Genomic DNA, 27185 nt, shown 5'->3' with positions numbered 1-27185 from the left:
TTGTGGGCAGTTTCATGATATTGGCTAATCTGTCATCAAACTTGTAGATGCCATACACATACATAAACATGGAATAAATAGTAGCATAATGATGCAGCAGTCATGTAGTCGCATTTCATAAAAATAATAATGGTAATAAGAAAACCATTATGTGAATACTTTTACTAAATAGGATGCCCATTATTAAACAGTCCCAAGCACAGTGACCTGTTGACTCTTAATTCTATACCTATGTAATGGCAGTATTGAGGTGTTTTGTGGCTCACTACTAACATTTGTGTATTGCATTGTGGCATGTGCCAATGTATGTGCATTTATATAAGGACAAGGAGGGGCACTGCCGTTTACTATACAGGTAAGCTTGGGTGCTTTTAAAAAATAAATATAAACCAAAAAGATGCTAAACTCATTTGGGAACAATGCAAACAAGTGATGTATTGAAAACAATCCATTTGTTGTAGCCTGTGTACTTTCCTACTATGTTCTGAGATTTAGGGACAGATTTATCAAAATGTGAGTTTAGAGCTTAATAAATAAAAACTAACCCATGTCCTATTCATTCCTATTGGATTCCTAGAATTGTATTTACCAAGTTAGAACTCACCATTTGATAAATACGGTTCTAAAAATCCCATAGGAATTACAGAACATGGGTGAGTTTTTATTTATTAAGCTCTAAACTCACATTTTGATAAAGGGTCGAATTTTGAGTTCATATGTGTTTCTAAAAACTCCCATAAACTTGAAATTTGGTAATTAGATTCGAGTTTCTTCACAAAAAAATATTTTTTTTCAAAAGTCCACCAAACGACTCCAAATTGATTGTAGGAGGTCCCCCATAGGCTAAAACACCAATTTGGCAGGTTTTTAGATGGCGAATAGTCAAATTCCTATTCTTTTTTTCTAAATTCAAATCAAATTTGGACTATTCCATAATCGAATTACATTAAAATAAACTTAAAATTCAAATTCAGATTTTCAATTCGAATCTTGATAAATCTGCCCCTTAGAGATGATGCTGTTTGTGACAACCATTATCCCAGCTCTAGTTAATTATATACAACTGACTGCCCCACCCAGCAAATCTGTATAAGCCATTAAGAAGTATAATTGGTGTTGCCAGTTCCTTCATTACAAAGTAACACATATATCCTCATACGACACGGTCAATCAGCTATTCATTCAGCTACAAATATAAGTATTGTCTAGCTTTGGGGGGGTGCTGTTGGTGTTTTATAGTCCTGAGGAATATAGTGGGGCGGTATTTTCAATTTAAATCATTGCACAACTAAAACTCTTTAGGAAACAAGACATGTATTGTAGATATTAAATTAATACTGTTTAAACCATCAACACTTCTTTGCCAAGCAGAGGTACGGTTGAACAATTATCACCACTCTGTGCCACAAACAATATTATGCCAGTGTACAGTCCTCCCTGTATTGCAGCAGACTTTAAATGCTTGGATTAAGCACAAAGGCTTTTTTCAAACTGAATAATAAAAGAACGTGGTTCAGACAGATTAAATTGTATTCACATTGAAGTTAACAGTATATTCATTTGTTTGACATCTCCCAGGAATTAATATAGAGCAGAAGCAAGAGTTTTATATCATTAATACAATGGGACAGTTCATTTATCCCAAAGTTATGGGTAGATCAATCCAACCATCCTTATTTAAGAACATTTAAAGAAAAAAAGTGATTACATAGGGGCTGATTCACTAAGGGTCGAATATTGAGGGTTAATTAACCCTCGATATTCGACTAGGAACTAAAATCCTTCGACTTCGAATATCGAAGTCGAAGTATTTAGCGCAGATAGTACGATCGAATGATCGAAGGATTATTCCTTCGATCGAACGATTAAATCCTTCGAATCGAACTATTCTAAGGATTTAAATCCAATGATCGAAGGAATATCCTTCGATCAAAAAAAGTTAGCCAAGCCTATGGGGACCTTCCCCATAGGCTAACATTGACTTCGGTAGCTTTTAGATGCCGAACTAGGGGGTCCAAGTTTTTTTTAAAGAGACAGTACTTCGACTATCGAATGGTCGAATAGTCGAACGATTTTTAGTTCGTATCATTCGATTCGAAGTTGTAGTCGAAGGTCGAAGTAGCCCATTTGATGGTCGAAGTAGCCCAAAAAAAACTTAGAAATTCAAAGTTTTTTTACTTCGAATCCTTCACTCGAAGTTAGTGAATCGGCCCCATAATGTCTTGCAGAGCTTTACATTGTTATTTGACATGTAATTTAGAATCAGAACAGGGTGCTGTATGTAGCAAAGTGTTTACCAAAAACATACAGCACAGCTTTTTACCCCCATCACCTCCCTGTAATGTATAATCTCACTTTTGCTCCCCAAGCAATTATGTAACATAGTAATATAGTAAATTAGTTTAGAAAAACACACATCCATCAAGTTCAACCTTTTAACTTTTTTTAACCTGCCTAACTGCCAGTTGATCTATTCTAGAGGAAAGAAAAAAAAACCCCACTTTGCCTCAGAGGGGGAAAAATTGACTCCCAATGGCAATTGGACTAGTCCCTGGATCAACTTGTACTATGAGCTATCTCCCATAACCCTGTATTTGCTAAAAAGCCATCCAACCCCTTCTTAAAGCTATCTAAAGAATCAGCCTGTACAACTGATTCCGGGAGAGAATTCCACATCTTCACAGCTCTCGCTGTAAAAAGCCCCTTCCGAATATTTAGGCCAAACCTCTTTTCTTGTAATCAGAATGGGTGACCTCGTGTCAGCTGGAAATACCTACTGGTAAATAAAGCATTAGAGAGATTATTATATGATCCCCTTATATATATATACATAGTTATCATATCACCCCTTAAGCGCCTCTTCTCCAGCGTGAACATCCCCAATTTGGCCAGTCTTTCCTCATAGCTGAGCTTTTCCATACCTTTTACCAGCTTAGTTGCCCTTCTCTGTACCCTCTCTAATACAATAATCTCCTGTTTGAGTGATGGAGACCAAAACTGTACGGCATATTCTAGATGGGGCCTTACAAGTGCTCTATACAGTGGAAGAATGACCCCCTCCTCCCGTGACTCTATGCCCCTTTTAATACAGCTCAAGACCTTATTTGCCCTTGATGCTGCTGACTGGCATTGCTTGCTACAGCCAAGTTTATCATCTACAAGGACTCCAAGGTCCTTTTCCATAATGGATTTGCCTAGTGCAGTCCCATTAAGGGTATAAGTGGCTTGGATATTTTTACATCCCAGGTGCATGACTTTACATTTATCAACATTGAATCTCATTCGCCACTTAGCTGCCCAGATTGCCAGTTTGTCAAGATCGTGTTGCAAGGATGCCGCATCTTGAATGGAATTAATTGGGCTGGATAGTTTTGTGTCATCTGCAAACACTGATACATTACTTACAACACCCTTCCCTAAGTCATTAATGAACAAGTTAAATAAAAGTGGACCCAATACTGAGCCCTGAGGGACCCCACTAAGAACCTTACTCCAAGTAGAGAATGTAACATTAACAACCACCCTTTGTGCCTGATCCTGTAGCCAGTTTCCTATCCATGTGCAGACCAAAAGTCTGTCACGACACCTTGCTGCGAGAAGACGTGGGCATAGGGCAGGACTCACACAACAACACTCCTTTAGGAAATGCAGCTCTTCATTGTAGCATGGCAACGTCAATATCACAGGTTTAGATGGTAGCCAGCCGGCATTCAGTAGTTCTGCTTGTGGATGATGTCAGGGTTGGGCACTGCTATTGCTGGTTACTGGAGCATGTGGGTACAGCTGTGATGGTTTACACCCAGGCAGTTTCTGTTATCCTCCATGTACTGTATGTAAAAAGACTAACAATTTGGAATTCTAGGTAACCAACTTTGTAAGCCAGAAAGGGATCAGCCCCTGTTGTAAATGCAGAACAGGGTTTGATTCCTTCTGACAACCACAATGGCAGCTTCCAGAAGGGCCAATCACATGACAGAGTTAAATATTATATCTACCGCTCTCCCGCCTCTTCACTTTCCTGCACTGGTGGTGCTGGCTCTCCGTCGACCCAACAAGGTCCCTCACAGATCCGCACACACTCTATTTATCTGCAGTCGGGGACGTGCCCCTCTTTTTATTGATTTTTCACCACAATGATCAACGTTTCGTGGGGTTTCCTTCATCAGGATAAAATTCTCAAGTGCCACACACACCTATAAGTGCAAAGCCCCACCTTTTTCTCCCATAATACAATGCTTGACCATACACCTTCAGTTATTAACCCCTTACACATACCAGTTCAATAGCAACAAGTCCATTGTATGTTCAAAGTCCATTGCATATAAATAGTCCTTCATATTTTAAAGTGCACATTCATAGACAAAACTTTTGTTGGTTTTCAATAAATAGTAAAAACATTAAGCCATATGAATAGTGTAATATATCCATGGGATAACTATCAAACCGGGTAGTGGTTAAAAATTCACCGGTAGTGAGTAATGTTTTTAAATACGTCTTTTATATGGTTAATGCACTTTAAGGTACAAATGGACCCAGGGCAAAGATCTCATTGGTGGGCCCATTCTAGCCATTCTAAGAAAATTGTGATAGCTCCCCATAGATCTTCTCTGGTCCCTGTACGTGTCTCAAATGAAGGGTGGGCGTGTTCTTATGTCCCTGCCAGAAGCACAGTAGGAGGGGAATAGCCAATCACAGCCTTGTAGTCACACAATATAATATGGAAAAAAAATATGGTCTGTGCTAAAGCAAGCCAACAACCAAGGGAGTAAATAAAACAAATGGAGATACCACAAAACAGACCATGTCTAGTAAAGATAACCAAGTTTTTAGAACAATCATTTAATTTATTTAAAAAAAAATAGGAAAGAAATCATTTTGTGGTAGAGATCAGTTGATAAAAATGATGAGTCTGTGATTTTTGGGGTTATAAAAAGATACATTTTATGAAATTCATGTTAACATTTATAAAAATATAAAAATTATAAAAAGTATAGCAGATTATTAGTCTGATGGTGAACCCCTGTTTTGGTGGGACCTGGGCAAATGTCCTTTTCGCCAGTGGCCCTGGATAAGGCCATGGATGGACCTTTCGATGTGGCAGCAGCTTATGCTAAAGAACCCTCCTCCAGAAAGTTTACATTAACATCAAGGGGGTATTTACTAAGACTAAGATTTTTTTTTTATTAGAACGAAGTTGACCTAACTCCAATCCACAAATTTACCTAATTTATCAAAAAATCTGATCAAAAAAGTTGGTGTGGGAAAAGTCTTGACAAAATCATGCAGCTATCCGAATTGTGTTTTTTTTAAATTTGACGCTTGAAGTGTACCAATTTTTTGTTGCCTAATAACCACGTTTTTTTCGCATCATTGAATGAAAACCAGTGCAGATCACAATGGCAGGAAATATCTTACAATTGTAAAAGGAACATCAGCCATTGACTTCAACAGGTTTTTGCTGGAGTATTTTCTGATTTGGATTTTTAGCAGCTTTGGAGTATAATAATTCTCTAAAAATTCAGGTTTTTCCCCTTAAAAACTTGACCAGAAAAACACAATAAGCATAGGTCATTTAGAGTATGGCACACAAGGAGCATAGGGCAGTCAGAGTATGACATCTAAGAAGCATAGGGCAGGCAGAGTATGGCACACACAAGGAGCATAGGGAAGGCAGAGTATGGCACACAAGAAGCATAGGGCAGGGCAGAGTATGGCACACAGAGGGAGCTTAGGGCAGGTAGAGTATGGCACACAGGAAACAAAGGGAAGGCAGAATAGAGGAGGAACAGGGAAACCTATCAGGACCACTCTAAGATGAACAGTTCATACTGTGCTACATCCAGTGATTCAATGCTGGTGCCCCTCCAGCAGTTTGTCTGAGGTAGGAAATAACATGCCACTAGAAAGAGTTATTTTCCAGAAACCATGTTTTCACACTGGGAATGACTTGATATTCAGATTGCTGTTTTAGTACTCTGCAGGCTTTGCAGTATGAACTGGCCCATCCACCGTTTAATGTTACTTTATGGCGATGTCTCCAATTAAAATACTTCCTGTATCTTTCATCATCCTTGTCCAGCTCCAGGAGAAAATCAGCAAGTTCCTTAGCACTTGGAAAATCATCCACATGAATAAAAGCATCCCCGGGAATGAATCGTTCATAGTTCTTACGAGAGGTCCCTAAAACAACCGGCACACTCCAGGTACCGAATGCATTCGACCATATTTTCTCTGTGATATAGTCCTTATATATGGAGTTCTCAAAAGCCAGATAAAACCTGTACTGGGATATAGTATTATGAAAATCTGTTCTGCTCAGCTTCAGGTGTTTCTTCCCATAGATCTCAACTGAAATGTACTTTTTAAGTTCTTCATAATACTTAATGCGTGGGGTACCTGGATACCACTTACTGACTACCCAGGCCACCAACTTAGACTTGGGTGGAATAGTAATATTCTGTGGTTCCTTCACTGCTTCAATACGGCCGTATGGTATGTAGACATCAGAATCTTGCCGGAATGTCATAGTCAAGTTGAATAGATTATCCAGGAAATGCAAGTTCTGTATAATTAATGGAGGTTCAAGATTAAACCACACCCATCGCTGGTAATGAGGCCTTGGTGTTTGAGGCAATGAGTTTTTGTTATACATAATATCATAATGATGTATGATGACAGCATCAGCAACGTTATAGAGCTGCCTATCTGCTGTTAGCTTGCAGCCAGTTATGCCATAAGCTGTTTCACATATATCAAGGGGAAACCTTTCTCCAAATGGATAAACCCAAACTAGAATAACTAATTCTGTTTTCTCTGTAAGAATTTTTGTGTCTAGAGTTTTATTTTTGATGATCTCTGTCTCCTGGTAGTAAACATAACTTGGTTTTACAGCTGATCTTCTCCAGGCAAAGGATAAGAGGAAAATCAATAGCAATATGGGAATTATCCATTTGAGACTTATTTGTAAAGATTGTTTCGCCATCATGTTTATACTGTAGAGAGATCATAAGAACATTAAGAATTAGTGCAAAAGAATAATGTATCTAAACAAAATATGTATTCAGTGTATAGAAAGTCTCTTATTATCTCTTAAAAAAATGCACACATGACACTGCAACACCAATAGCAAAATAATACTAATTAACAAAAATATAGTACATTATTCGGAAAAACATTATCCAGAAAATTTCAAATTAGGGGAAGGCTGTTTCCCATAGACTCCCTTTTTCTCTGTAATAATATAGTACCCTGTACCTGATATAATTAATGCCAAGCATTCCTACTGGGCTTAATTAATTATTAATTATGTTTTAGTAGACTTAAATAAATAAAAAAAATACAAAAAGTATTGTAGAAGTGATACTTACAGTATATTGGCTAACAATAAAAATACATGCAAGCTTTCAGAACACCAAGGCCCCTTCGTCAGGCAAAATACAAATGAAATCTGGAAAGGCACAGCATATATTCTGTTAGATCAGTGAAAGGTATTCCTGGGCAATAAATTAGGAAGTTACAGATAGATAGAGATAAATAAATTGTACAGATAATAAAATGGAATAAAACGAATTAGGGTGGGAGTCTGGATTCAGTCAGGTCATATAGTGTGACATGAAACCTGACCCTAAATTGAGGCCCTGTCTTAATGTGTTTAATAACTCCATACATTTGAATTCATAAATCTTCCTCTCCCGTTCAGTTTTAAAGTTCCTTTTTAGAATTAAGACCTTCATGTCCTAAAGACTGTGATTTTGACTGCAGACGTGTTGCCCCACTGATTTGGTGTTGACCTTGTTTCTGTGATGGTTCATCCTTGTGCGTAATTTTTTGTCCTGTATATGTAAATGTATTGAGTTATTTAACACATTAAGACAGGGCCTTAATTTATTGTCTGGTTTCATGTCACACTATGTGACCTGACTGAATCCAGTCACCTGGACTATTTACAACCCACCCTAATTCATTGTATTAGCTCTACATTTGATCTCTATCTATCTGTAGCTTCCTAATTTATTGCCCATGAATACCTTTCACTGATCTAACAGTATATATGCTGTGCCTTTCTAGCTTTCATTTGTATTTTGCCTGATGAAAGGGCCTTGGTGCTCCGAAAGCTTGCAATGTATTTTTATTGTTAGCAAAAATAGGTATCACTTCTACAATACTTTTTGTATTTTTAATTGATATTTTTGCTACTGGCTAACACGGTACCACAGTTTTTTTTTGTGCTTAGTAGACTTAAGATATGCAGATCCAAATTAAGGAAAGACACCTTTTCCGGAAAACCATAGGTCCCAAGTACTCTGGATAACAGGTCCCATACTCGTATCTGTATTTTTATATGTTTGTTGATGATAATCTATTAAAGGATACTTGAAGCACAGCACTGGTCCGTATTTTGAATAAAAAGCATTTATTAGATACACATGGCAACAATCTGGATACAGCGAAGTTTCAGGCCCTCTTTGGCCTTTTCTCAAGATAACTAACTACTACATTGTTACTTCCTCTTATAGACAGAAAGCATCACACCATCTACTGGCCTTATCAACATATATACTTTGTTACAATGTTTATCACCATTTTAAAACAAAAAAGTTACAATTTTGCTCAGTGTTACAGAGTATCTGGTTATCCCTTATCTTGTTATAAATCCACACATGTTCTGTAAATCTGTAAAACACAAATATTAAAAACACATTAAAAACAATTATATACGAAAAATTGCTGTAAGTCGTATTCCCTATTTAAATCGAGGGGGGTAAGGGTCTCTAGCCTCCTGATCCACATAGCCTCCTTTTTTAATAATATTTTGGTCCGATCTCCACCTCTGCGTATTTTGGGTACATGGTCAACAATTTGGTATTTAAGCTGCTGTATCCCATGGCACATCTCTACAAAATGGGATGCCACAGCTTGTTCAATTTTCTTTGTTCTAATTGCTGACTTATGCTCCCTTATGCTTTCCCTTATGGAGCGATTGGTCTGTCCCACATATAGTAGTCCGATGCTGATAATCTATGTCAGAACTGAGTGCATTTTAATCAACATTACTACACAAAACATGCAACCTATACTATGAGTGGCATATTAATCAACCTTTACTATAAATTCCATTATAAGCTATTATAAGCCAAATGCTTAGCCCACTGTCACGAGTGAGTGTGTCTGTTTATGTTTTTGTCCAATGTTGCATTATGAAATATTAGACTTTATGTTTATTAAATAGGCTGTTGATGACCATTATATGAATTGTGGGATGTGCACTGTTTCTCTGCTTTTTCTATGAAAAGGATTAGGTAGGGGGTGCTGTGGAGGCAGCAGGAGGAAGGTAAGTCCTTTAGGCAAGAGCTGGCTGAACTCACGGGACGCAGACAGGAAAAGAGCAGGAACAGGGTGACGAGAGCGATAAGTCAGACTGGAACAGGTACAGAGTGGAACAGGATGGAGAGGGCGAAGATCAGGACTGGACTAGACAGGATGAAGATGGCAATGAGTCAGGACAGGAGCAGACTGGGTAGGAGCAGGATGGAGCAGGTGTAGAACTGGAACCGATCGGGAGAGATAGGGCGGTGCAGGCGTAGAATCAGAACAGGATGGTGCGGGCGTAGAATCAGAACAGTGCGGGCATAGAATCAAATTAGACTGGGGATAGAGGACCAGAAGGACTAGAGCAGAAAGATCTGGAAAGCAGGAGAGGGGACTGGATAGCTGGAGAAGGAACTGGATAGCCAGAGACAGTGCCGGACTGGCCCGGCAGGACACCGGGAAAAAACCCGGTGGGCCCCAGCCCTCATGGGCCCCCGCCGAGCCAGACCCCCTCTCCGGATCTCCTAGGTCTGAAAAAAAAACAATTTGCAAAGCCTTGCAGCGCTGTGCGGCACCATGCGGGCATGAGTGTCATGTAGCTCCGTGCACGCACGAGTGCCTTCGTGTGCGGCGGCGTGGCAAGTAAGAAGGCCAGGCAGTTCGGAGGGGGCCCTTCGCAGCGGAACTGGTGGGCCCTGGGCCCCCCAGTCCGACCCTGTCTGGAGAGGGAGGAAATGGCAGAGCAAGATGCAGAGCGAGAGGGAAGATATAATCCAAAAGTAATGATTGCAGACTCCACCAAATGACATCCAAGTGTGAACCGATGTATTAAAATAAATCCATCTTTATTATGCAGTTTTAAACAACCTTGTCGTCACAAAACGCGTCGAGCAATCTTCTCCTGCCTGCTATTTTTAAAACTGCTTAATAAAGATTTGGTGGAGTCCGCAATCATTACTTTTGAATTGTTGTTTTGCCGCGGCCAGAGTGGATCCTGTGGACGCACCAGCAGGTGGATTGCCCATGTGCACTCACTGCTCCGATCCTGTAACGCCTTCCTTTTTCCTCCATGAGGGAAGATATAAGACAGGGTGCAGGACAGGAAGCAGGAACAGACAAGGCAAGGTCAGGGTCAAGGTAGAAATAGGTTAAGGAAAGGTTAAAAGTAGGACTGGAGCCAGGGGCGTAACTACCGGGGGAGCAGGGGGTGCAAATGGGCCAGGGCCCGCACCCCCGCAGGGCCCCCCCGGAAGATCGTGCGCGCTGGAGTCGGCGGCAGAGAAAAATCGCGCAGATGAGGGTGGGGGCGGGCCCGTCTGCACGGCCCGCACCAGGGCCCGCCCCCACCAAGTTACGTTACTGACTGGAGCAGAACCGGGAGGGAAAGACAAGGCAGGAACAGAACAAGGTATGATAAGGAGGAAAGGTTCAAGGTAAGGCAGGACAAGATATGACAAGGCAAGGAAAGGATGCAAGAGCTGGAACCCTTAGCTAGGGACAATGCCACACTGCTAGTTTGGGAAGCCAATGCTCAGGCAAGGATTGTTTGGTGGGCTGACCTTAAATAGGGCAGAGTCAGCCCTGATTGGCTGACTGCAAACCAATCAGGCTGCTGCTGGGCTAGGGCTACAAAGGCCAGGTAATAGACAGTGAGCAACCCTGCAGGCTGCTCATCTGGCCCAATGGTTAAGGCGCAGAGCCAGAAATCCAAAGGTCCCTGGCTTGAATTCCAGCAGAGCCTGACAGTCTACAGTCAAATCTAGTTACAAAAAAAACTTCCATTAATCTAAAACAGGGGTCCCCAACCTTTTTTTTAATCCGTGAGCCACATCCAAATGTAAAAAGAGTTGGGGAGCAACACAAGCATGAATAGGTCCCTGGGGTGACAAATAAGGGCTGTGATTTGCTATTTGGTAACCTCTATGTGCACTGGCTGCCTACAGGAGGCTCTGTTTGGCAGTACACCTGGGTTTAAAGCAATTAAAAAAATGTCTCCAAGCCAGGAATTCAAAAATAAGCATCTGCTTTGAGGCCACTGGGAGCAACATCCAAGAAGTTGATAAGCAACATGTTGCTTGTGAGCCACAGGGTGAGGATCACTGTTTTAAAATATATATGCATCATAATTACTTAGTTTTCATTGTAAATGTTGGCAAATGCTATTTTACAATAATATATAAAGGATTTTCTTTCTTTTTTTCCATTTACTAAACAGGAGAAAGCAACCAGGTTATGGTGAAGTTCCCTTAGTGTGCAAGTACCGCCAAATACTGTTAAGGGAAGTTTCTAGGTCTCGGTACAAGTGGATTCAGCCTCTTTGGCCTGCGTAAACCACCTGCCATTGTGAAGTTCTGGCTCTTTCTAAAACCACAGGATAAGGCTAAAATAATAAACTTATTGGTTCAAGAATAACATTTTAAATGGTAGAGTGAATTATTTGTAATTAATTTTGAAATAAAAAGTAAACCATAAAAATTGTGACAGAATCCCTTTCACTACTTTTTTTATTTTTTTAAAACCGCTAACTTAAGCAAATATTTGCAGAAAGGTAGTTTGAGCAATATTACTGCAGCACCAACTGTAATAGTCTGCTTGTTGCTTTAAAACACATGGATTTCTCACAGTGCATGGAAACTGTAAACCTTCGAAATACTGTTGAATAGATTTTGTATTCATTGGGCCAGCAGTGGGTTTCTGCACTTTGCAGCAATTCTGCAAGATAAGAAGGCAATGTACAAAGTGCAAAAAAACAGGTTGTAAATTACCTCTAATATGTTTATAATTTACAGCAGCTAATACAACCTGCAATATATATATATAAAAAGCAAAACATTTGATGGTGAGTTCAATATGTGACTTCATTGAGCAATTAAATATGTTTTACATTAAGGAATGAAGACATAATAAATGGTCATTTCAGATATATTATTACTGTTAAACATGGGAAAATTCAGTGTGGGCTGACAGGTCAGGTTGCATGTTGCAAAATAGGCTTTTTTCTCTCCATTCCCAACTTCCCTCACTTCCATCTAAGGAAATAACATGCTGGCAGCAGATGGTGCATGGGTTACAGTGAGGGTCATGTTTTTGTTTTTGTATAAACTGAAGAAAACAAACAATATAATTTACATTCATATCTGCTATGCCCTTTTCTCTTGCTATACAAAAAAGTACCCATGCTGTGCAACAATTATTCTAGTGCCATCACATATCTGTCCTCTCTATATGATTAAAGGATATAATATACCCTCCCCCCTTTCATTCATTTGGACTTATGTATGGCTAACACTAGGCCTTGTTGAATAAGACATTGACTAGAAGTAAAAACACATCTCTTTCATTTCCACAACTCTGTCATTGCATAGAAAACAAATTGTCTCCCAGAAGATTTTCTGACATTTCACTTATGGCTCTAAGGGCCTTGTTATTGTTACCATGTGCAGTCATTATAGTAAAGTCCTTCTGTGATAAACAGTTATTGATAACAGCACAAATAGTGTATCTCTAAAGGATACTGTATATGTTATTGCAAACATTTTGTACAAAAGAAGCACCAAGGGATTAATTACACTTTTCGAGTCTTTGGTGAGAAACAAGCAAACTGATACTTATATTAACTCTTGCTATATCTAGTGATCTAGATCTAGATATCCTTATCATTTTAAGGGGTTATTTACTAAAAATCAAGTTATCTCAGTTTGAAAACAAAGTCAACCAAACTCCCATCTACAAATTTAACTAATTTATCAATAATTCTTCTTAAAATAAGTAGGAGCAAAAAACGAACAAACAAAAATTGACTTTATTGGATAATCAGAGTAAACTTTATTGGATTATCCAGCGCAGATCACAATGTCAAGTAACAACTTCAGGGATCTGCCATTGACTTCTACATGACCTCTATAGGTTTGAGATGGAGTATTTTCGTATTCTGATCATCTTTGGGGTATAATAAATCTTTTTCCTCTAAAATATCAAGTTTTCCCTTTTTAAAACTTGACCAGATAAATGTGAGGTTTAATAAATGGGCCCCTAAATGTATAACCTATGAAAAGCAAAGATTATCCTCTGTTGTCTGTGTTTTATTATCTAAAACTTACTAAAGTCTGAGGGCAATAATAAGTCTAGCGTTATAGAACTACTTGTAGCGTTATATAGCTACTTGTAGAATATCCATAATCTGAGTTAAATATGGAACAAATTGTTTTATACAGATGCAGTAGACTTTGTTAAAGCATTTAGTGCACACAATGCATACATCACCCCATCAGATATAAAGAAGTATCGCCAGTGTGACAGTTAACTGAGAAAGGATTATGTAAATTTAAAGAGTGCATGTCACTATAAAATAAACCTTGAATTGATATTAGAATTTTTAAAATGTTGTGTTTTTTATCAAAGAATCCAAATTCTGCTCTTCTGTGACTACATTTATATTGGAGGATAGCAAATTCAACAAAAGAGCCACTCCCTGCCATGGCTACAGTTAGAATAAGAGAATTTCTAATAAATATGATTCTGGTGATAACCGAATTTTTTTAAATTCCAACTTTTTAGTGTAAAAAAAGGAGGGTGGGAGTAATGATAGTTCTCATGTCCGTTAGTACATGTGGAGGTCTATTTATCAACAGTCTCATTTTAGTGGTTTTAGAGGTTTTTGAAACCATAACTAAACTCAAGCTCTAAAACTGCAAATGTCATGACATTTATTGAAAGATCAGATTTAAAAAAGTACAAACGGAAAATAACACTAAGCAATCCGAAAGAAAATATGAATACCTTTAAAACCTCTAAAAAATTTGTGGTTTTCGGACAATTCCTTACGAAAAAAAAATCCAAAAACCTCTAAAAGCTTGAATTGATTAAAAATGGTCCAATACGATCAGCGCAGCTCTCTATGACTTTTATAGGACCTCGACCACTTTTACCTTGCAAAGTTAATAGCTTTTAAAAAATCAGGAAGCCATGAATTTTTGGAGATTTGTTGAAAAAAATCAATATTCGAATGTTAGTAAATCGGCCCCTAGTGCTGGAGTGCACCCCTTACATTTACTGAATGCTGTCAGGTGTGTTCGTCTGCATATCTATTCCCCCCATAGGAGAAAATTTAATAATATTAGTTAATGGAAAACATATTTGGGTGAAAAAAATATTCCCTTGTGTTAGCAGAGAGCTGATCTGAACTGCATGTGCAGCTTCTCTGTAAGTGAGGACAGATACACCAACTTCTGTGTGAACAGTAACTTGTTTGCTTTTTAGAACTCAGCATAAACACTTACAGCCTAACATGTCTGCAACAGGAACTTTACATAGAGAGCATACACAGGAAGAGGAAGAAGAAAAATCACACAGGGTTACAGGTCAAACATGATATCACATTGCTAAGCAACAATAGACCCTCCCTGCATTAAGTAACATCCACTGGAACAATCTCTGTCTGTTGTTTTCCAACACTCTGCACAATAATATAGCTTTTGTGGACCTGGAAACTGTTTAGTGACAGGGAGAATTGTAGTAAAATTAGTTAATGGAAAACATATTCAGTGTATTCAGTTTTCAGTGAAAAATATTCCTTTTCACAATAATATAGCTTTTGTGAACCCGGAAACTGGCTAGTGAAAGTCTACCTTCAAGCCAGTCTTAAAACTGCACCATAAGCTATAACAATTTGCAAAGCAATAACTGTCTAGCTAAGAATATTACATTTGCAAAATGCAAACTTTTATTCTTAGTAATAATTTATTTTAAATCCATTTGTGACTTTTATTACTAAAAAATAATTGAGGAGAATGATGTAATCTACCTGCTAATACATTTGAATTGTGCTGAAACACTCTTTGGAATTATCCCTTTTTAACCAACCTAACCAGGATAAATTACTATCATACACATTTAGGCTAGTTAAGTTGGTTGAAAAGGAATAATTCCAAATAAGTATTTCAATACATGTATACATTATTTTATTGGGAGATCAGAGTTGCTCCCAAACAATTTTTGTTTTGGTAATTGGTAATTCGAAACTTTCTGGATAACGAGTTTCTGGATGACAGCTCCCATACCTGTATCATTACAGGTCTAAATTAGTGCATAGTTAATTTCATGACAGATTTGGCAACTATTTGGTTAAGTGTATCCAGTTAGTGACTGACAATATTTTTATATTTCAAGCCACTCAAATCCCAAGAAACCTGTTCCCTACTGAGCAGCGCAGTTAGCAGAATACAAACAAATGTTAATTAGACTCAGAGAGATTTGTTTCAATGGCTTTCACAAAAAGTGTCCAATTACTATAATGATCAGTACATTTAAATACGGAAACAGTGATTAGAAAACAAATATATAATTAGCAGGTTGAATAATTGCCAGGAGATTTTCAGTATTAGATGGAAATCTTAATTAGGTTCTATACATATATCTCTGCATTACCTCTGCAGCATAAAGCCTTCTGAAAATAGAAGGTATTTACTTGTCTTGTGCCATATACATAGTACAGCCTTAATACCAAAAATGAGAGTTTACTCTCAAATAAGGTATTATGGGCGGAGACATGCAAATCACTCCTTAATGTCCCTTTCCCCAACTCTGCATCCAGAACCGCTGATGATAAACAGTAGCACAGATACAGCCTAATAGTTCAGAGCCATATGTATCCAAACTTGCAGACAGCCTGTTTCAATCTTGTCTCATCAGTGCAAGATATTGGAACAAGGCTTCTGAGTGGATAGGACTTGTGGAGTAGCGAAGCGAAGCAAAGCCCTTCACGTGCAAGACATGCATTGTTCAACTTTCATTTTTGGTATTAAGGCAGTGCTGTGCAGGCCCGGATTTGCGGCAAGGCCGCATAGGCCCAGGCCTAGGGCGGCAAAAAAATAGGGGCGGCATGCCGCCCAGCCGCATTATGGGGACGTTCGCGTCCCCGTTCAACTACACCAGCTGCGCCAGCGTTTTTTCGCCGGCGCGCTGGGAAGGCGGGCGCTAGGACCGCGCTGCCGCCTGGTCGAACCGTGAGGCCTAGGGGCGCCCAGAAATGAAATCCGGCGCTGGTGCTGTGAATATGGCATGTGGCAAGTCAGTACCTTCTATTTTCAGAAGGCCTTATGCTGCATGTCTTGCAGGTAAATACCGTCTATTTTCAGAAGGCTTTCTGCTGCATGTCTTACACGCGAAGGGCTATTTGGCTCCTTTTAGCCCATCTCACCCTAACCAGGCTAGGTTATTTGCTGCATTAACTCTTACACATACTGTTCTATATAATTTTATTTGGTTTCTGAATAGTAAACAACAGAACAGTTAGAATCCTATTTATTAAGCCTCAAATTTTTCTGGCCGAGTTTTTAAGGGAAAAAATTTCATCAGAATTTTTAGATAAAAAAAAACAATTTTTTTAAACTTATTGTGCTCCAAAGCTGCTAGAAATTAAAAATCCGAAAATACTCCAGCTAAAACCTGTCGAAGTTATGTTGATGGCAATGGCAAATGACCCTTTTACAATTGAAAGATATTTCTTGACTTCCTTATATAAAAATATGTAGCCTTACAGAGCATTTGTTTATAATAAAAAATAAATAAAGAAGACCAATTGAAATGCTGCTTAGAGCTGACCACTTTATAACATACTAAAAGTTAATTTAAAGGTGAACCACCCTTTAAAGGTAGATTACAAAACAATACACAATACCAGTGTAAATTACCAGATGTTGAAAATATGTATACCCTCACTCCAAACCCTTGTTGTGAACCAATTACAAAAACAGTATTTTCTTTACTGCTAAGGAGCGCCCCACTTCCAGACTACTAAAGCAGGTATCGGCAGGGATAAGTTAATGATATGGAATCACATATATAGAAGATGAAAGGGAAATCCAAAAAATCAACTGGATAATAAACTGGATAATAAAGGAAGAAAAAACAATAAAAACAAATATATATATATATATATATATATATAGTGTACTATGTTTCACACTTATTAAAATGCACTTACAAACATTTACTTATATATGCTTATTATACCAAAATAAGAACTGTCTCAATTGTGCTTTCGGTTACAATCGCTCTGGAAGAAGTTGGAAGTAGGTGAAGCGCGTCAGCAGTGCCACAAGGATGCCAATACAGAGACTGTCTAGCTGGAGCTTGCCATGAAGCTGCTGTGACAATATTAAAAGGAGCGGCCGGGAAATGCGCTAACAGAAAGCAGAATACAGATTGTGATTCTACACATGCACATGTGCTTTTAACCCCTAGTCCGCAACTTTTACTGAAGGGGAGAGGAGAAGCAGTTGGTGAAAACAGAAAGGTTCTCATGCTGAATGTGAAAGAAGTGATTTCATGGTGTGAAAACCGAACCAGCAGTTTGTTGTGATCACTGAGTGACACTGAGTTGTTTTTTTGGATTTCCCTTTCATCTTTAATATCTGTGGCTCCATATCATAAACTTCTCCCTGTTAAGACTTGGTTTGGTAGTCTGCAAGCAAAGTGTGGTGCTCCTTAGAAAGAAATAATTCCCTTCCAAGGTAGACCTATATAGGTACTGATAAAAGCCATTAGGCCTTTGGTAGGCTGTATATTTCAGCTGATAAGAAGTATCTACAACTGACACTACAGTCTCCAGTTCACTTCGAAATGTGTGACAGCAATGAAGGTATGGCTTTTTAGCCTGAAAACCAGCAGTACCAACAGTATTTCCCTCTTACATGAATAGGAAGCAGCAGTGGTGTTTTAGCACACTTCTCCACCTGATGAAATTACAGTAGAAAAATATGCCCAGTGTGCTATCAGCCTTAGATTTCCATTGTAAACTCTACTATAGGTATTACAAGGGTAATATAACCTTATGCTGGCCATATGCCATTAACTGTCACCTTTACATCCTCCTACTTCACATGACTGTAATCTATCAATTCAAAATTGTCCTTAAGAACCAAAATTCTTAAATCCTTTATGGAGTGATGAGGGACATTGAAATTATTTCCTATTGGTGTGTCCAGTTTTTTATTGGTTACATTGAATCGGATCTTAAGGGCAATTTTAAAACAGATAATGAAAGAAAAGTGCGGGAATACAAATTGATGGAAACTTTCAATTCTCTGGAAAAGGGACTAAACCTGGGCCTTCGATTTATGGCTACTTATGTTGACTAAGAAAGGCCTGCACCAGGTCAGAAATACAAACATGTCTGGACTAAAAGATCATATGGAATTCCTTTTATTCCACACTACATTAATTCCACCCTAATTTATATTCAGCCTCTTTGACCCACACTATCATGTACATTATCTGCTTGTCTCTTGCAGATCCCCTTGTAAATTACTTGACTGACACTTTACACATAGGGGCAAATTTACGAAGCGGCGAAAATTCGCCAGCGACGGCTTCGCAGGCAGCGCAACTCTCCACCAGGCGAAAATTCGCTCAGACTACATTAATTCACTGACATGCAAAGTTGCGTCCAGGGCGCCGAACGATGGCGAAGTTGTGCTAGCGTTAATTCGCCAAGCTGAGCGAAGTTGCGCTAGCATTGGCTAATTTGCATACGGTGGGAAGTTAATGTTGAATGGACGTATATGTTGCAGCAAATACATTACACTACACAAGCCCAGTGAACCTTAATAAAAGAAAATAAATTTGTTATAATGCCCTACACATGAGCCCAGTGTATAGTTTTTATGTGCCATATGTAAGGAAATGTAGGAGAGGAGCCGGGTACCCCCCAAAAAATTTACGCTCTTTTGCAGCCTATCACCCTGAAAAAAGGAAAAGACGCCAGTGTTTTTTGGGACTAGTTAGTTGAAAATTTTCAACTAACTTTTTAGGAAGTCCTACCTACTCTATTGCACTTCACCTGGTCTGAGGTGGCGAAGGCAAGTCTGGCGCATGAGGTAACGTTCAGTAAAATCCACATCTTAGTGAATTCGCACAGTTACAACTCTTCGCCAGAGCGCAAATTCGCCTGCCGATTGAGTGCGAATGAGCGCCTGCATCAGTCTCTTTCACTAGCGAAGTTACGCCTGCGCGCATTAGTAAATCAGCGAAATACCAAAATGGCATCACGCTGGCGAATTTTCGCCGCTAGTCATCTCGCATCTCGCTAGTAATTTGCCTCATAGATTGTAATGAGCTTGAAAAAGGAACTAAATGTTCTGAAAGCTTGCTATGATTGTATTAGTTTGCCAATAAAGGAATCACCTTCATACCAGCCTTATTATCTTAACTGTGATCCTCTAGCAAACCTTAAGGGTCTGGCCACACGGGCAGACTCAGGGAGATTAGTCGCCAGGCGACAAATCTCCTCTTCTTCGCAGCAATTAAACTCCTCGATCTGCCTTCCCCTGCCTTCCGCCGGCTAAAATGAAAATCACCTGGGGGCAGGCACTCGGAGCGCTTCGTTTTCCGAAGTCACCCAAAGTTTCCTCGTGAGGCAATTACAGGTGACTTTGGAAAACGAAACGATCCGAGTGCCTGCCCCCCGGCGATTTTCATTTTAAAGGAAACCAGCCAGGAAACCTTGTAAATTGATATTATCATTGGGACCTGTGTGAACAACTGAGACTGGAGAACTAAGTTACTGTGCTCATCTCCAAGATTGTGTGGACTTCCATTTTCTAGTGTTCAATGACAAGTCATCTATTCTCTATAATGGTAGTGTGTTGCCTAAAAAGGTTAATTTAGCCATTTACCACAAAATAGACACCTATGGTTTGCCATGTTACAAGTGTGCAGGCTAGCTACCCTATGATTGTTTAAAAAAATGCTATAATTTTGAATCTGCCATACTGAAATAAAGAGCCTTATTTGCTAAAGGAATTGCCTCTGTGAGTCCTACCCATATGCCCACATCTCCCAAGACCTCAGAGTCTCAGAGCTATGCAGTTAAAGGGCTGAGATATAATAGTTTGTATTATATGCCCTTATGCATTACCCTAAACTGTAGGGGTATGGTATGGGAGAAAGGGGAGGGTGAAAGGGTAACAAGGTCCTGCTCTTTCTTAGGGAATTGGTTATAATACAGTCATTTTAAAGGACTAGAAAACCCACTTTCAGTATATACAAACTCCCCATATATGTATACTTGCTGCATTTATTTTATCAAATTTTTTTTATTGGACATGTACTTTATTTTCTGTATAAAAGGAACACAAATCTGCCATCTTGGAAAGGAGAGAACAACTATGCATTTGTTGTCCGTTAAATTGCCAGCAGCAGAAAAAAAACATATGTATGAAGTACAAATTGACTAAAATATATCTATACAATTTGTAAAGCATATATTGTGTCATGTGTTGTCACATCAACAAATCATACTATGCTCGCACAATCCTTCTGGGCCTCCTCTCTTGAGAGTTATAGGCCTATAAAACCCACTGGTGCAGGATAATGTAACAAACTATTGTAAAACAACTAATATACGTTCACAGGAAAAAATGGCCAGTGAAGATTGTCGCAAGAAATATGATGATGAATAAAGGATTTTAAGATACATTTTAATTTTATTACTGTAAAAATGTTCTTCTAATAAGTTAGGAGCATATCACACTTCTACCAGGTATGAATTATGGATCCCTTCTGATCATATCCCCTCCAACAATGTGTTCACTTCTGGATATATATTTGGAGGGCTTAAGTTACCAACGATATAAAATGTTTAAATTGTTTCCTATGTGTTCACATTAGTAGTGGTAAGTCTAAAGCAACTGGATCCTTAAAGACATTTCACTACTGAGCAGCTATGTGAGGGAATTTCCAGGCATGTCAAAGTTGTAGATGGTGTGTTTGGTATTTATTTCCTGCTTTATTATTTGTAGAAACATTTCAACAATCATTGGGGTCTCCAGGAGTGTGCACTAAAATTTTTCCCGAGCACTTCAGGTTTAAATATGGTTAGGAAATGCTTCAGTTAATATCTAATTTTTATCTAGTTCAGATCTTTCTGTAGTGACGCAAAGCTTTTGAAGTTACACTTTTGATATACCGTAGGTCACTAAAGGCCTTAAGCCCTCTTTGGGTTTAGCTTTTGAATATGGATGATATCCATTCATAAAGGTATACTACAGTCAATGTTATCAGGAGCCAATTAAAAGAGAGATTAGGCACCGATGTCTGGTTCTGTTTCTTAGTACAAATGACTTGGACATGAACCCATCTACTTTGTCTGTGCTAAAGGTTGAGAATACAGAGCTAGAATTTCTTTGAAGAAGAGATGCCCATGCAAAAAGTGGTAGGTGACCCAAACAAAGGTTTTCTTGATGTGCAAGGACTGCATCAGTATTTTGTCTGTTAATTATCAGTATTATATCTATAAATCACCCTTCATAGAGCCCCCCCCCAATCTAGGGGATACCAGGTCTCCTGCCCATTTTTTTTAAACATCTATATAAAGCAACAATTTAGGCTGATACCTAGTGCACATTAATTGGTCTTTTCCTTACTTTGGGATGAGAGAAATGTGAACAAGCCACATTTCTTTTGGAAATTGTCGCCACACTTTTTGGGAAGTGCCAAACTGAGAAATTCTGCTAGTTGTGGGGTAAGTATGTCTATGAATATTTTATAATATAAGGTTGTAAATCATAAGGATCAGCTGCTATGGATAAATGTGTTCTTTATATGGCATTCCTTAAGTTCTGTTTTATGGGAAGGGTTGGGTATTAAGTGGTATGTCCTATTCATTCACTCCTCCATTTGTTGTAAATTGGCCATGATTGGCTCAGGGTTTGGTTTGAAGGCTTTTGTAATACAGTGTTGTAATACAGCACAAACAATAACCAATCAGTGGGGGTCATTTATAAAGTTCGCACAGCGCATATTTTTCGCAAATGGTTGTATTGCGCATGTTTTTTGCTGAGCGCTAATATATTGCACTGCTCTGCCCGTCTTTCCGGTTTTTGCGAATTCGCAGTGTGAATACATTTTCGCAAATGGCGTGCAAATGAGACAGGAGTTTGAGTGAGCGCACCCAATGTGCGAGGTTGTTGTGCGCGAAAATAGCGTTAAATTCGCAGTTTGCAAAACTGTTTTGCGAATATTTTATCCGCCACCAAAGTTGTGGCGTAATTGAGTCGCAGAGTGTGCGCATAAAGATTCGCAATTTGCAAATTGTGACATTTATAAAGCCCCTTTAGACATTCGCATTGTGAATAAAAAATTCGCAATTCTGTATGCACCCTCTTATTCAGCTTTATAAATATAACCATGCGCAGGGCAAATATATTCACTTTGCGAACCAATCTGCCCTGCGCGAAGTTTATAAATGACCCCCAGTGACTTGAGGGGGGCATATGGGTCATACTTGTTTGCTTTTGAATCTGCATGCTAAGGATGAAAAGCAAACTAGCTAAAGAGTTAAGTGCCATGTAGACCCCTCAAGTCACTGATTGGCTACTGACTGGTAACCAGTCAGAGAGCTCCAGCCTTTACAGTTACATTTTGGCTAACTAACTATAAAACATGTTTTATTTTGCACAGTGTATCTATTTACCCAGTTTTTATTTTTACACTGAACTGTTCTTTTAAGATGGCCAAAAATCATCCTTGGTCTGGTAGCCAGTTCTACAATTCTACTGCTTCATTATACATTTTACACAGGGACTAAGTTTAACCTGAAACTTGCTTGCTTCACTGCCCCTGTATAAACTATAGCAAAAATGGGAAAGTTGTGCTCACCACTTAATTTTAAACCATTAAAGGGGTGCAATTAGGCTGTGACCACACAAACAAATACAATAAATAATATAAAATAAATAAATGCTCATTTACCATTGCTCCAAGAACACAAGAAGGGGTGCACAACTGCACTTCTTAATGCCACTTACCACCTGCCCGCTTTGTGCAACATAGGAGTCACTGCATTCAAAGCAAGGTACAGCTTTCTGCACCCCATTCTAGAAGGGCAAAGTGCTTTATCTTAAAGCACGAACAACTTGCAAAATCTAAATATATAATCTAAAAAGTAAAGAATTGAAGAGCAGAAAAAGATGAATTCTTGGTATTGAAAACAAACCTACCAAGGACACATTTACTATATCAGTCACAAGTCATTGCACATATTTATGTCATTCATTAAAGGTGCTTGTGTCTAAAAGTCCTCTTTGCACTTCCTTATAGCTGCACTCAGTGGCAGAGCATCCATCCCACGCCTTGTTTAGAGTTGATGGAAAGTCTACAAACACACAAAGGAACCCTGGAGCTACAGCTTTTTTCAAGCTGGCAGTAATTCCAAGGTTTCCACTGCAGGCTACAGCCTTGGGCATAAAGAATCAGACACTGATGTAATGTGCAAACAGTCAGGGATTAACACACTTACTGCCAAATGTTAAGATCTGCCCTTTGTACAGCACCATTGCAGGTCGCGGCAATTACAACCTGTGTTTGCCACTTTATTCATTATTCTAACAAAAAAAAAACCTTTGTATCTTGTTTATCATAATACCTTCTAGAACTATTTCCCCTGCCATACTTCTATAACCTAATGTTAAAGGGGTGGTTCACCTTTGAGTTAACATTTAGTATGTTATAGAATGGCTAATTCTGAGAATTTTTTTTAGGTATACCCAATTAATCAATCTTCTTTCTTAAAAAAATGGAATCAGAACTGAATTAATGTTTCTATGAAATTAACTATAAAGTGACAAGTGCCTTTAAACCACTGCTGCGTAATTCATTAATTAAATATATCTCACTACATATCTGCCAACTATTCATTATAAAAAATAAATATAAAGTGACAAGTGCAAGTGACTATAAATCCCATATATTACTGTGATAAAAATGGAATAAGATTGATTAATTTGGTATACCTAATTCATTAATGAATCACTTTAATTCAATAATCACCAATTAATCACAATTAATTAATTGGTCTCTAATTGTGTGTGATAATATTACAAAGGCTGGAAAAATTCCTTTATTTACAAGCGAGGGCAGAAAGTATTGGAAGGAGATTTATCACTGTCATAAACAAGGTTTCTTCCTTACATTTTTCTTTTGTAAAAAAATGCTTAATTCCTTGAGTAGGGAAAAAACTCACATGTCCCCGTCCAGGAGGTCACTCCTTTATTGTGCCTTTCCTGCACTGTGTGTAGGTCTCCTCTAACTGGTCTCCATTCCAGCGGACATCATGTTTCAAGGATATAGTGGCTTTCTCAACCACTATATCCTTGAAACATTAATTCCTTGAGTGTCTGAATAATATGTGGGTTTATCCCAATTGGGAAGTGTAAATTTCCCTTCTTTTCTTTTAAATATCTACAGTTTATTTGACAAAAAGGCTACAACATTGTTCGGTCATTAGATCAATGGAATCTTTGTGATAACTGATCCTCATAAATGAACATGACACATCAAATCCAATTTGCAGTTTGCTGTGGACATTTAATCAAGTTTTAGCAGATTACTGTTTGACATATCTATTCATTTAGTATAACTGTTAAGGAATTAATGAGTGTGGGCTGCAGTTGAGCTTCTATTGAACAAATTTGCAGCAGCATATATATTATTATTTTTATTATTATTCACTGTATTTAAAACCAATTTAGCAAGTTTTACCAGTGTATTAATTTAATTAATTTTCATTGAGCTAATGTGGAAAAAGTCCACAGCAGTCTAAGTACAAACGAAGGGTTAAATAAAAGAAAGGTAAAGAGTTGGTACACAGTTTCTCTCCCCTCCCTTGACAGGTCACAGTTCTGACAAGGAAATAAGATGGCAAAATTATAGATATGGAGCTCAAATAATAATGAAGCAGCTGTTTTCTTCACCAGCACAGAGTAAGTAACTTCATTACCTTAGATAGCCATGTGGTGCTGTGTAGTGTAGGTTCCTTGTCCCTGGCTTTGGTCTGAGGCTGAGGCTATGCTACAAGGCAGGAGAAATGAGCTGTCAGGCTGCAGTAAGGCTAATGTTGGAGGCAGATTTCTGCATGCACAACTACTGGTGAGTCTTAAGCATGATGTGACAACACTCTTACCCATTCAGAGCTCTAAATTCACAGCAGGAAATAGAGCTGATTTCTAATTGGTATATTGTACCAGCTTAATGAATAGCTAAGTACATGATATAAAGACTGTCGTTTAGGGTCATCGTCTTCTGCTTGTCACCTAGGTTCACACCTTCAGCAGACAGGTACTGAATATCGGGACATTTTCACTGGGGTCAGTCCTCATAAAATGGGGACAGATGGGAACCTTAACCTAATTTGAGCAATTAAAAAGTACTGGAAAATCCTACTATATGCCACTTTGTGCCACCTCTACTTTTGCAGCCAGAGAAGAAAGCTCTTACTTGATTTTTACCTATAAACTGATGTAACTGTAGAGTATAATGAATAATGTTACCCTTACTAAAAATTATAAAGATATTGGAAGTCACTTCGAAGTTATGTGACCTGCATAGAAGCACTCTCTGTATATATTACAGTAGGGGACATTATTCTCTATAGTACATAAGAGCCCTGAATATCCTGTAAATTATAGCCTTATGGCTTAGTGATGTTATCAGTTATAATCGGAGCTTAGTGTTGTCGTTTCTGTCACATGACTCACTGTAACATGCGTGTTATAATAAATAGTGTACCCCTGTAGTAAAATATGAAGATATTAGAAGTCACCTAGGTGTTCTATGATCTGTATAAAAATACTCAGCCTTTGGCCGCATGTTTTTATATGACCATGGAACTCCTTAGTAGCTTCTAATAGTATTATATTTTACAATATAAATATATTATTCCCTATGCATATTTACAAATAATTAAAGGGAAAGTCAACCCCAAAATAAAAATGTGCCTAATAAAAACAACATCATTCTAAACAACTTTCAAATATACATTATTAATTTTCAGTACTCTGAACATTTTATTAAACATTTTCAGTGCTCTTCAGGTTATTTGTAAATGGAATTGCTAGTAAAAGCAGCATTTGCTTAACTCCTGGTTACTTTTTAAACAATGTTGAAAAAGTCTTAGTTCCCCAGAAAACACAGGTCTGTTAATCAGCTGGCTTACAAGGGCAGAGAATAGAAAGGGACAGACAAACACTGATTTCAATAGCATTACATATACAAATAACCTAAAAACCAGACAATTTGTAATAAATGTACAGTATATTGCAAAGTTGCCTAGAATTATGTTTTACTTTTTTTGGGGGGGTTGACTTGCCTTTTAAGTATTGAGAATAGAATTATCATTATTTCATTATTAACCATGTTCTTAAAATCCATCTCTCTCTCTCTCTCTGGCAACTTTAAGTTGAGGGCACTTTTGGGACAATTATATATATATATATATATATATATATCTATATATATATATATATATATATATATATATATATATATATATATATATATATATATATATATATATATATAGATATATATATATATATATATATATACAGGCTCAGTTTGAATAACTGATTTTAAGCAACAAAAATAAAACAATTCCAACGATTTGACCACATTATTTTGATCTTCCTCAGGGGAAAAAACAGTTTGTGAGTGCTCCTCTATGCTCCATATATATGCATGTGCAAAATCAACATTTCAGTGCATGTCCTGTGAGAGCTGTGCTTTTACTAATATGTTGTTATTCAACTACTACATTGCATCCACGCATATTTGGACTTCAGTGAGTATCTTCTATGCTATGATATATATATATATATATAGACATATAACTAGATAGGTGCACTCAGATAGCCATGTTAATGCCTAGGTGCTGGACAAAAATTCATATCTATAAAACAAAAAAAACTTCCGCACACATAGGTCTTGATAAGTGAAAAAAAGCTGGTAGATTTATTTCAACGTTTCGGCTTACAAACTCAAGCCGTCATCAGAAAGGGCCCTTCCTGATGACGGCTTGAGTTTGTAAGCCGAAAACGTTG

General features: G+C 38.1%; 1 protein-coding gene across 1 annotated transcript; it reads right to left on the bottom strand.

The window, feature by feature from the left end:
- Positions 1–5806: 5806 nt before the first annotated feature.
- LOC108698950 (3-galactosyl-N-acetylglucosaminide 4-alpha-L-fucosyltransferase FUT3) lies at positions 5807–25235 on the bottom strand. Its single transcript, XM_018230812.2, has 2 exons — positions 25088–25235; positions 5807–6992 (listed from the first exon to the last, which is right to left on the bottom strand). The coding sequence occupies exon 2, from the start codon at positions 6983–6985 to the stop codon at positions 5900–5902; it is 1086 nt and encodes a 361-aa protein (XP_018086301.2). The 5' UTR covers positions 6986–6992; positions 25088–25235; the 3' UTR covers positions 5807–5899.
- Between the last annotated feature and the right edge of the window lie 1950 nt (positions 25236–27185).

This window comes from Xenopus laevis, chromosome 8L (assembly GCF_017654675.1).
Source record: "Xenopus laevis strain J_2021 chromosome 8L, Xenopus_laevis_v10.1, whole genome shotgun sequence".
NCBI classification, from domain to species: Eukaryota; Metazoa; Chordata; class Amphibia; order Anura; family Pipidae; genus Xenopus; species Xenopus laevis.
The sequence above is the reverse complement of the archived record's forward strand: the minus strand, read 5'-3'. Positions and strand labels throughout refer to the sequence as shown.